General features: G+C 35.6%; 1 protein-coding gene across 2 annotated transcripts in view; it reads right to left on the bottom strand.

The window, feature by feature from the left end:
- Positions 1-5891, bottom strand: part of LOC145265490 (centrosomal protein of 41 kDa B-like) — an 82781-nt gene extending 76890 nt beyond the window's left edge. Inside the window, exon 1 of one of the 2 annotated variants that reach the window (XM_080121368.1) lies at positions 5761-5891. In XM_080121368.1, the coding sequence (XP_079977494.1) occupies positions 5761-5811 (51 nt within the window). In that variant the 5' untranslated portion in view covers positions 5812-5891. Of the gene's footprint in view, positions 1-4972; positions 5157-5760 lie in introns of those variants that run through there. The other variant, XM_080121369.1, reaches the window with a different exon arrangement.
- Between the last annotated feature and the right edge of the window lie 7247 nt (positions 5892-13138).

Raw genomic sequence — 13138 nt, 5'->3', positions numbered from 1 at the left:
TGCACACATGAAACTCTAGTTCCCTTCAAAGTAATCTCCTTGTTGTACCTTCCGAACAACTTCTGGAAGGCCTCATGGAAGTCCTTTTGGGTGAGCATGTCAATGACACTCGTCACAGCCTCTTTCATCTCCTCAATGTCTCATAACAACAGCCTCTAAGGTTTTCCTTGAGCTTAGAGAATAACCAAAAATCACAGGGAACAAAATCTAGACTATAGAGAGGGTGAGGAACTGTCTTGATGTCCATCTTGGTCAAAATATGTGACAAGGATGGAGTTGTGGACTTGCGCATTGTCCTGATGGAAATGCCATTGACTCAATTTGAAGAGTGCTGACCTCTTCCAACGGAATCTCTTCCTGAATTCCCTTGAAACTTCAACCTTGTTGACTGTCTAATGGGAACCCAGTACATGTAGATCATGCGCATACTGCAAAAAAAAGGAACATCAAGTTTCTTGGTGGATTTGCTCTGTCTGGCTGTCTCGAGTTTGGGAGAGCCAGCATGCTTCCACTGGGAACTATCTCTTGGTCATAGCTTTCATCACAGGTTACCAGAGTGTCAAGAACGGTGGGATCTAAATTGATCACCCCGACCTGCTTCTGGTAGGTCTTATCAAACTCAGGATTTGGTTGTTGGTTGGTTGTTTTTGTTTTACGGCATATCAACCTTTTTCAGGTTATTTAATGCCGAATCTAGTTATTTTGAGGAACGATTTTTAATGGAGTATATTTGTCTTTTAAGTCAGATTCTATTTAACCCATAGTTGGGACCCTAACAGGTACTACCACTCCGGGTCAGAGTGGACCTGGGAACAATGGCAATTAAAAGGTGGTTCCACACTCCTCAAAGCCCGCAAGGTGGGGCCTCACCATCGGATATAGTTTTAGGTCATATCCAGGACCTCAAACTCAGTAATCTGTACATGATTTTGAACAGAACCTTTTATTTAATCCATAGAAATAGTTCTCATTCCCTCAGCCATGACTGAACAGATAGTTTAAGTAATTCTTAGTATCACCTTTACTGAGAACCTTGGTAACATTCACTTTCAGACCTTTACTTTTCTGAAAAGAAATTTTAATGGACCACCAATGGTCCATGGACAACCAGTTAACAACTAGTGATGGGACGATTCCAATATTTTTCCCGATTCTGATACAATTACCGATTCCAATTCTTTATAAATCTCTAATTATTTAACTATAAGATTGTCATTTCTCCCGATTTTCATAAGAACACACGTTAAAAATGCAGATATTTTCCGAAACATAAAATTACACTTGTGGAGGATGATCTATCAATTTTAGCTTTACTATTATTTTAAAATCAATAAATATTTATTATTTTATCATTATTACCAGCAATGGATGATTTTACTTTAAACAAAATCAAATAAAAAAATGAGAATTAAAAGAATCATTTTGGCATCGGAAAATAGGCATCAATTTTTCCAATTCCGATACCCTCAAATCTTCAGATTCCCAATTCTGATTAATCGTCTCAACACTATTAACAACCACTGGTTTAGATAAAAAATCTTGGTCCCATTCATTTTTGTTTAAGAAAATAAGTTTTGTGCCAGATAGCAATAGTACCATTTCGGCTTGTTATTTTTATATCATGAATCTACTGTGGTACGACATCTACATTTTGTAGTGAATCTACACATCATATTGCAACCAACACGGTGCAAGAGTCAGGAAAACACTTCTAATTGGTTTACAAAGAATGTGTGGTTACGAAGCATGGAACCCTAACACTGATCCTTAACCTTAATGTTCAAATAAAAGACCGTGCAACACTTTAGCCAATTATTCAACAAAAAGTCGCTGAAGGCTCAGTAATCCATTCCAACTTACTTTAAACAAAGTCTGGTGGTATCATGAGATATTGCTAAAGTGCTCAGAGTTTGTGGTAATAATGCTTTGGATCTGAAACCATGCCTCAACCCAGAGTCATTATCTGATGAAGGCTTTGTTGGAATCAATGATACTGTGCAAATAATAGTTTATAAACGTTTTTTTTTTATAATCACCAAAATCTTTGTGGCCATACCTTTCTACGTTTTAACTTATTTTAAAGGGTTTTCTTTTTGTTGCTTAAAAATAAAGGTAGTGTAATAAAAACCTGTTTAGTTAGAAAAAAAAACCGTGGTAAAACATCAACTGTGAAGATGAGGATAACAGTCCACAAATAATTAAATAAATATACAAATTACTTATCTTAGAGGATTTCAATGATAAAATGATATATCACTCGGTACAGGCCCGACGATTGAAGACCAGATAAGAATGAAAAACCTGGATTTATAACACCAAAAACTCCAACCTTGATTGCCCTTCAGAGCCCGTGGCGCAGTGTATAGAGACGTTGAATCTCTAGGGTTTCAGGTGAGCATTGTCTGAAGATAGTGGTTTCAATCCTACACAAAGCTGGCAACAACTGACAACCATGGACACGAAATTTGTGACCACGATGAATAGGTAGATACATAAATAGAGGAGAGAGAGGGGGGGTAGATACAAAGATGAGTGGGAAGAGGGGAGGGGTGGTAAAGAAATCTTCCTTTTTTTTTTAACCCCTCCGTTCTAACCCCTAACTTCCGGTCACACCAGAGTGTTGCCATTTTTTTTTTTTTCATCATGGTCACAAAGTTTGTGTTTAATTTAGTACAACGTTATAATTGCAAACTGAACTCCCACGTGAAAAGTTATGGAAATTTATTTTTTTCAATTTTTTTTTTATAATCTGAAACTTAAATCTGCAATCGATGATATTAACAGGAAAAAAATAAAAAAAGTGAAATTTGTGGAATTTAGAGGGGGGGCGGGGGCACTCTCAACAACGTCCGCCAATAAAATACAGAAAAGTCTGTATGATGTACGTACTCGTCACATGTCATATTCCAAAAATTATGTAAATCGATCATGTATTTTTTTTTTTTTTTTTTAAATCAAAATTTACGATTTTTAGTGATTTACTGTATTAAACATAAGGCTGATTTTTGACATCGACACTTCGATTTGAGTTGTCTCCCCCTTATTTCATCGGTTTTCATCATGCCCGACGAAAACACTACGACTCGTAATTTTTTGTTTTTTTTTTCAATAAAAAATACTTGATCAAATTACATGATTTTTAGAATATGACATCTTTGTTCTGCAACGAGTACGTACATCATATAGATTTTTCTTTTTGTATTTTCTTTAGTTTTAATTGCCGCTATAGGTGCAATTCTGAATATGTAGCAAAATCTTCTCCGCTAAGATTCTCACGGTAATAAAAAATGTTTTTTTTTTTTTTCATTGTTTTGATAAAGTAACAGTATTAACTATTATATTTACTGCTACACACTTGGACGGCTAAGGAAAAAGTGTCCGATCATGACCTTCGTAAATAGAACGGTCCGGTCAGTCACCCACTCACCCACCCCTATTCCGAATTCGTAGCGGTGGTCCGCTATCAGTGGTCTGTTTCTCTTCTATCAAACGGCTATAAACAATATTTTAAGCTTAATTTTGACAGTTTCAAACCGATATAAACGGCTGAACGCAAAAAATAATTAAAATAAAAAAAAAAAAATCATTTTTTTATTTTAATTATTTGAGTTTTTTTTTTATATTAGAAGTTCAAATTCAGGTGCTTATGCAGTTGCAGTGAGTGCACTCACTGCACATCGTGCTATTTTTTTAAATAGCATTTTCAAATTAAATTCAACTGTTTTTTTTTATTATTAAATTTTTAGGTTAAAGTACAGAATAGTTACAAAACACCCTCCCCATGTTAAGAATGGATTTTCAAATAATAACAACGCTATTATTTCACCACGGTAACATAAGTGCATAAGTACCGAAATTAATTTTACTTTACTTTTAGGGTATTTGTGCATCTGTTACTGCGAAGTCAAGGGAGAGAAGTCAATCTGTTATGCAGAATTAGTTGCACAACTCTTCCACGTTAAAACATACGATAAAATTTGAGAATTGATAAATTCTATTTTTACTTAAATATACAACAAATACATGTTACCAAATGCAATATAAGTTCCTCTTACATACGTGGAGAAGATTTTTGTGCCTGAACTTATTTTAAAGTGTTTAATTACTTTGAAACAAAAATAAAAGTAATGTCAACTGAGTTATAACGAAAAAAATGTCGGTTTTGATATAACCATTTGGACTCTCAATTAGCTTAACAATCGAAAATTAAACCAAATACTGGTAGAAACCGATCCAATAAATGTTACCAAGCGTGTGAAAATGTAATGTTGTACAAATATTTTGGTAAATTTTCGATTTTTGGACAATCATCAAAAGTCGATGTAACGAGACCGCCATATTCAAGATTTTACACTACTTTTGTTTCAAAATAAATAAACGCTTTAAAATAAGTCAAAATAAAACATTCAGGTAGGTAGAAGAGTAATTTATGTTACAGTTCGTAATATTTGTTCCTTATTTGTATTTTTTTTATTCTACCCCTCCCCTCACCCCCGTTTTTCTTTAGACAAGGGTGTCTCCCCCCCCCCCATTTTTTTTTTTTTTTTTTTGTCCTAACCAAAGAGCATTTGTTTCCGTTTGTTGTAATTGGAAGGTTTGTTATGTTTTTTTTTTGGGGGGGGGGGCAGAATATTCATCAGGGTACTTATGTAAAATATGAACCTCGCTGTAGTCCCCCCCCCCCAATGATTTTCAAGTTAAATTGAATTTTTACGTTTGTTTATTAAATTGTTTGGTGAAAAAATACAGAGGCTCTAAATAATAACGTTATTATTTCAGCACCATCCGTATTGAAGTTGTTTAGTCTCTCCCACTGCAAGAACTTAAGACACCAGGGTCGGAAAGTGGGATTGAGAAGTCAGCGCCCCCCCCCCAACGCCCCAGAGGAGGGGGCGCTCTCTGACCTGCAAAAATTGCCTAGGCTGTTGGCATTTACGGTGAATGCGCCGCAGGCGATTAGAAATAAACTAACCTTTTCTTAAAGAGAGAAGGTAAAGTCTGAGAGGGTGGAACCTCCTAGAACTGCACAGAACTAAATTCCCATCACAAAATCAAGAAGGGCCGGCATTAGAATGGTTAATCTCTGTTGGTTTTGAACTCCGAAGATCTGCAAAAGTACCGAGATTAATTCTTCGGGAAAACTCAGCAGCTTCTGTCACTGCGGTTAAATTCGTTTAGGTTTTGCATTCATGTGTTTTTTGTTTTTAATTATATATATATATATATATATATATATATATATATATATATATATATATATATATATATATATAGAGAGAGAGAGAGAGAGAGAGAGAGAGAGAGAGTGTGTGTGTGTGGTTTTCTTTTCGCGGCTTACAGAGTGATCGTAAACTGCTTTTACCATTTCCGGTTAGTTCCGTAAATCGCAATCGGAAACATTCGGACATCTATGGAACCCATAGCTATAGAAGCGTCGAAGAAGCCACTATTGTAAAAATAAATAAATAAATAATAATAATAAATAAATAAAATTAAAAAATAAAAAAAATAATTTAAAACGGAATTTGGTTTCAAATTCATAATATGAGTGACGCTAAAAACGAATTTAACAGTGCAACAAAACACACACACACACACATATACATCATAATAAAGAGGCTCTTTCGAGAAGAAAACGATAAAACGATGAACTACCGATTGAATAAAAGGGTAAAGCGATGTATCGTGGACATTATGGATGATTTATATCCGGGAGAGATGGATTGTAAACCCTCTTAGAAAAAGGATTTTGGGACTTACATCCAATGAGGATCCCTTGGATTTCATTCTGATATTTCGGGCGGAGGACATTGTTGGTAACGTTGGCAACACGGCGTTGAATTCGGAGCATGCGCAATAGCGACCGGTTCAGTGGTTCAATTCCCAGCTCCGTAAAAATAAAATAAAAAATTTGTTTTTTAATACATATATATATATATATATATATATATATATATATATATATATATATATATATATATATATATATATATATATATATACACACACACTCTTAACCACGCAAAATAATAATGATATTCTACTTTTTAGTGTAAAATCTAAAAATAAATTTAAAAAAAAAAGCATTGGCAAAAACAAAAAAAAAAGAAACAATTGATTTTGAGTTTCACTTATAAATTTAATATAAAATAACACCCTCTCCACGATGTTCGATCCATTCTATCGTTTTAGAGCAGTTAACCAATTTTCTTTTTCTTTTTTCTTTTTTTTTATAGGAGATAAATTCTGTGCGTTTTCTGTTCGAAGGGGAAGTTGACTTTTTAGGTATAGTTTGTATGGTTAAACACACAAGTAAAAAATGTATTCCTTTCTTGTTTGTTTGTTTTTAATAAATAAATAAATAACCCAATTACGCGCGCAAAAAGAAATTAATAAATTTCAGAGGCGCAAAGAGTTAAAAAAATAAAAAATATGCCAATGCAAATTCTGAGGGGAAGAAAACTTAAAATGTGTTTTGTTCGGCGGACGTAATTGAAAGCACACCACGTGACAAAGAAATTAAAATAACGCTCAAAGAAAGACATCATTTTCCAACCTTTTTTCCCAGCTCACTTCGAAAAATATATAAACGATGAGCGAACTCTTCTCAATCTCACTCACTCTTTGCTCTTTTCTATTCTCACTTTCTCTTGTCAACGTTTTCGTTGCTACTTCCTCGCCAGCATGACAAACCCCGCCTATTCACACATACGCACACGCAGAAAGAATAATGCAAACATTTAGCCTCGCACAGAAACATGTACTTTCCACCTCTCTTTTCTCTTACTAACATTGTCTTTGCTACTTGTTCTTGCCAGCATGACACCTATTCACACGCGCGTGCGCGCACACACACACACACTGCTTTCTCACTAAGAAAACAAAGGACATTCTCTGTTTTTTTTCTGTTAAATCAACAAACAGTCTAAATAACTTTCACATTTATAAGAACTGTCTACCAAGACACACTTTTTGGACACTGAAAAATGATTCGTTTTTACTTGTTATGTTTGTGTAAATAAACAAAGTTTATTCCATATATTTGATTTTTTTTATTATTTATATATTTGTGGTGGAAAAGGGACTTTAATCAGACCTGAGTACCACTACAAGTTTTACATCCTTGCCACTCGGACTTAAGGTTAACTAAATAGTTAAAAATTAGAATATCCTGGGAACGAGTGATCATTTTTACATTAAATTTACATACAAAACTGATCCTCCATTCTAAATTCTAAAATTTTTGTTTTTGTTTTTCTTCTTTCCATCAAGTTTGACAGGTGTTCACATGCAATCTCCTACAAAAGTAAAATCTCAACTTGCTGGGGGTAGGGAAGGAACTGAACTTACTTTGCAAAGTAAGCAAAATGTGACGAAAGTAAGGAAGTGTTGTGGGACTACGGATGTCGATGTTAGTCCCGCAAACTCAAAAAATAAATAATAAAAAATAATGTGTGAAATGGGGTTGAACATTCAAACAAAGATGACCGAGGCGGAGAATAAATTTTATACAAAATTTATTTTCTCAAAAGCATAAATAAGTGAAAAGAGAAGACCAGAAAGTTTCTTCTTAATGAGTCTCTTCCTGCGACTGAGGTAATTAAATTTTCTTTATGTAATGAAGTAGAAAAAGTTCCTGCGACTGAGGTAATTAAAATGAAATGAAGTAGAAGTAAAAGTTCTAGGTTAGAAATAACCAGTCCTTTTCAGAAATATTTAAACAGCATAAAAGTCAATTGCTTACTTCAACAAAGAGCAAGAAAAGGGTAAAAAGTCCATTTCCAATGGAGAGTTAATTATCGGGTGCGCACACATTTAACGTCCTGTGAACAGAATTGATGTTGATGTTTACAGCATGATGGCTGTGATCGACTGACTGGCTTTGGTGCAAAATGACCCTTTTATAGATTTCAAACCGGCTCAACGAATACTGTCGGAAAAATGTTACATGATAAGGGCTGTCCCCTTTTCATGTAAGTATAAAAATAGAGAGATTAGTTAAAATGAAAATAAAATGAGAGAAAGCAGAAATCGAACCCTGGACATAAGTTTTAAAGAACAATAGGTTTAAATGGAATGTCCAGTAAATTGTTAATTCGGATGAAATAAATAATAAATAAACTATTCAATTGTTAGAAAGAATGTGGATAATAAAATATGGGTTAAATAAATTAGATATGTAGGTTGAATTCTTTTGTGAAAACAACAAAAGAAAAATAGGTTATTGGGAAATCATAATATTGGAAACGTGCAAGTCCACGCATGTTGAGGGCACGTGAATTTTAGTCACGTGGCCGGACATGCATGGATTTCTCAATATAGGAAGTGATAGTTAGTTAGAAACAGTCAGTGAGAAACTCAGAGAGGGTCTGGGAATTCGAACGTCTAGGAAGCGAGACGATCACTTTGAAACTAAAATGTGAAGCTTTGAATTCTTGATGATGAAAATCACGGCCGGTCGTGTGAAGAATAAACTCATCTGTATTTTTGTAAAACGTCGTCTTGTGTTTGTGATTCCTACAAAAAGGTAAATTGAATTGTTATTATATGTCTGTGTTAAAAAATGTCGTGACATACACATCTCATGTCTACACAATGTCTGAACAGTGAACACTATCTCCTCACTCAAAGAGCTTCTTCTTCCAATCTACACATCTAAAGAATGAACATTTAAAATATAGGAATAGTTATAAACGAACAATCTCTCTAAGTCTCTTACAACAACATCCCTCTTAATAAATCTCTCTTACAAGAACATCTCTCTCTCTCTAAGATAAGCATCTCTCTCTAAGATACAACATCACTTATAATAAGACTCATATCTTTAATAATAAGAACTCACGTAACATATACGCACAGTGGTATCGTCTAATACTAATAATAATAACATTAGTACGTAACAAAAATATTTTTGAAACTTTCTTTCTTTGTAATCTGTAGTGGACTGCTGGATACATTATACATATCCCCCCAGTCGTACAAAATAGGTGAAATTATTTGAATTGGGAAAGGAAAAATGAATTGCCTTGAGGAAGGAACGAACAATGCGTTTACTTGAATTAAACGAACAGGATTTATTTTGTGAAGAAACAAATGAAAGAAAAGGGTACAACACGTGTTCATGTCCGCGTTCGTCTCTCGCTGTTTACTGGTGAGAAGGAAAGTCTATTGTCATAGAGAGAGAAAGGGAGAAAGTCAATCCAGGTTATGGAGATAGAAAGCATATAAAGTGTACATACTGTTTGTTAGCTCTTTGTCCCACATAGTAGCAAGTGGCGTGAGGTACGCGCGTGCATGCGCGCATGCCGAAAAGACACACTGTCGGTCTGTAGACCGTCCAGCTAGGAGGCTGGTCTGAAAAAGGCTGGAAACAGCTTGTCTCTTGCTTTTATACTTGTTTCCGGTGGTCTTTTGCACATGTGTGGATTTCCTTTGAAAGGGGAAGTGACGTTGTCCATGCGTGTGTGTATGTGAGTACATGCGTGTACGTTAGCGTGTGTGTATATACATGTGAATGTGAGTGTATGTACGCGAACGTGAATATATGTACATGTGTGGACGTGGTCGCGTGTGTTTGTGTGCGCGTATGTATATGACAAGTAATATAGCTTGAAATGTGAACGCGTGTTTTTGTGTGAGACTAGAAAAGGCTCGCGCAAATCTGATTGGATGATAAAAACAACATCTTTGTGACATAAGTTGCTTTGGGAGAAGTCCATGTGAAAAGGCAGAGTTTTAGTTTTTATGCCCACAAAATTTGCGTGGGTGTAGAAAAAAAGAAATGTGCACGTAGCTGAAACGATCTTTACACAGCCGCGGGCAAAACTGGGTTTCACAATTGGAGAGGACACACGAGGTGTGCACCATTATTCTGTTTGAGTAGATCTCGCCGTCATTTGCTAAGTCAACGGTGGGGCTAGGATAGAAGAATTAAGGATTTAATCAGATTTTATCCATTACTTAAACACTGTGACCCATTGGGTCAGTTTCATACTTTTTACATTAGCTAAAAATCAAGTTTTTACAAAGACAAAGGTTTACAAAATTGAGCCTCCTTTTCCACCGCCATTTTTCTCTCTTATGGAGATGCTAAAAGCTGTTTTAAAAAAGTTGTGCAAATAAGGTAAACAAATACCTGTGTTTGGGCCTTGGCTACTATATATCCCTATCTCTATATCTATCTCTATTATTATATAAAAGTGTGTGTGTGCGTGCGTGCGTGTGTGTGTGTGTGTGTGTGTGTGTGCGCGCGCGCGAATTTTTTTTTTTTTTCTTCCTTTGAAGATTGTAACATTGGGTATGGGGCAGTTAAACCAGCTGCCAACATTGCCCCGCTTTTTTATTGAAACCATATATATATATATATATATATATATATATATATATATATATATATATATAGAGAGAGAGAGAGAGAGAGAGAGAGAGAGAGAAAGCCTTATAAATGTGAAATAGACACATCTTTTTATTTATTATATATACAAAGATCTGTTTATTTTATTTTTTACATTTTTGTTTAATTTCTTCCTCTCGCTATATTCATGGCATATTTTTTTATCACAATTTTTCCTTTTTTTTATTTTTCTTCCTTTGAAGATTGTAATGCTGAGTATGGGGCAGCCAAACCAGCTGCCAACATTGCCCCGCTTTTTTATTGAAACCAACCGAGAGATCTTTTTAGTATCCTCGCTGTTCCCTTAAGTGCAATTGTCTGAATCTCTTTTGCACTTGGTTCACCAGGAATATTAGTTAGGTAGGACTTCAGGTTCTTCTTCATAAGTCCTGTGGCACCTATAATAACTGGTATGATTGATATCTCCCTAACATTCCAGTTTCTTTTCATATCATATATGAGACCTTGATATAAGACAGATATAAACATGAGACCTTGATATTTGGTCTGTTTCTCCCTTTCAGCTCTGTTCAGACCTCCATCATTAGGGACATTTCCTTCAACCAAGGTTGTCACTCTCTCTGACTTATTCCATATAAGTATGTCAGTTTTGACAGCAGCATTTTCAAGGTAGGTAGTTATAAGGATTATATAGTCGTAATGTATCGTATATAAGTCATTGCCAACTGTTCTTTCAGGTTGATATTCCCAGGACTTGCTGCTACACTGAATGTTTAATTTTTTACAGATGGTCCAGTGGAGGTATTTACATACTCCATCATGTCTCGCTGTGTAGTAGCCATCCCCCAAAAGAACCTTGCAGCTTGACATCAGATGACTCACACTTTCCATTCCGTGTGGCAGAATCTGCATTTGTTGTCGTTTCTGAGACCTTGAATGCATAGGTTGTGTGTGTGTGTGTGTGTGTGTGTGTGTGTGTGTGTGTGTGTGCGTGTGTGTGTGTGTGCATGTATGTGTGTGTGTCCATTCCCTATGGACTCGAAAACGGCTGGGTTGATTTTCATGAAATTTCACACGTAGGTACTTTATGTCCCTGACAGTGTTCTTAGATAGGTTATGTATCGGAATGTCTTTGAAAAGTATCAATAATCGATAATCGAAATAATCCGATGAAAGAAGGAACAGGCAATTTTGACTAAAATTTTAAAGCCTTACACAGCCTAATATCATGAGTGCATTTGAGAAGTCTTATTACCATATGAGCCAAAAGGCCTGATATATAAAATTTTTGATATGACAGGGGCGGATTTGAAATAAATGTCTCTGTTTGACTTTTTCATTTTAAATTTAAATTCAAGTCCTTATTACCTCACAAGCAGTAACGCTAGGCATATAAAATCAGCATCAACAATCAGGTTCTTTGATTTGACAGGGGCACGTCTGAAATGTAATGCTTCTGTTTAGAGCACAATTGAAGTATGTTACTTGATTTTTGTATTTTAAACTTTAATTCAAGCCATTAACTATAAACATAATTTTATAAAATCAACAGTAGGTTCTCTACAGTGCAATGTAGACTATAATGTATTTTGGACTAAGTCACTTTAGAGAGGCATGTGAAGCTTCCTCTCGGTGCTCTGCGATGGGTCCTCAATCAATTGATTTGATTGAGAAATGGGCAATTTCACCGATTTTGATGACAATAAAAGTATGGAAGGTGAAACATTCGTTGATCATCATTCAATCTCGAGCAACGTTGGGTCTTCCTGCTAGTATATATATTTGGTAAAACTGGTAATTACTAAAAACCTGAAGAGGGTGCTCAATACTATTGCAGAGCAAATATGTGTTTTATTTTTTATTACCGTTTTATCTGTTTGGTTAAATATGTTTCGGATGTTGGACCGTGTTTACGATCTAACAGCCTAACAGGTCTGACGAGGCTGTTAGATCGTAAACATGGTCCAACATCCGAAACATATGTAACCAAACAGATAAAACGGTAATAAAAAAATAAAACATATATATATATATATATATACACACACACACGAGGGGCGTGCAATAAGTATATATATATATATATATATATATATATATATATATATATATATATATTAATATATATATATATATATATATACACGAAGGGCGTGCAATAAGTAATGCCCCTGACCCACTTTCCATAGCAGTAGAGCAACGAAACTTGGCACAGTCATTAGTCTTTCTCTACATAGGAACCACCCAGGGTTATGCATTTCTCCCATCGTTTGATGCAGCTCTGAAGACCGTTTTTGTAGAACACCCAGGGTTAGTCCTCCAACCACGACGTGACTTCAGAAATCAAGGCTGCATCATCTGGGAAACGCTTTCCTTTCAAAAACAACTTCATGGCTGGGAAGTGGTTAAAGTCAGAGGGTGCAAGGTCAGGAGAGTAGGGAGGATGGGGAAGGATTTCATAACCACATACCCATGCTTCTGATCTGGCGACATGCAAGTTGTGGACCGGAGCGTTGTCCTGCAGGAGAAGAGTACCTTTGCTGATCTTGCCCCGCCTCTTGATTTTGATAGCATCCCTTAATTTCCTCAAAAGTGAAGCATAATAGGCTCCTGTAATTGTGGTACCCTTTGCCAGGAAATCTGTCATCACTACTCCATCCTGGTCCCAGAAGACTGTGAGTATGACCTTGCCAGCGGAGGGCTGCACTCTTGCCTTCTTTGGAGGTGGTGAGTCCAAGTGCTTCCACTGCATTGACTGGGCTTTGGTCTCTGGATCATAGTGAT

Source organism: Euprymna scolopes, chromosome 40 (genome assembly GCF_053919585.1).
Source record: "Euprymna scolopes isolate OS-2025 chromosome 40, ASM5391958v1, whole genome shotgun sequence".
Classification (NCBI taxonomy): Eukaryota; Metazoa; Mollusca; class Cephalopoda; order Sepiida; family Sepiolidae; genus Euprymna; species Euprymna scolopes.
Note: the sequence above shows the minus strand (reverse complement) of the source record. Positions and strands in the feature narration are given on the sequence as shown.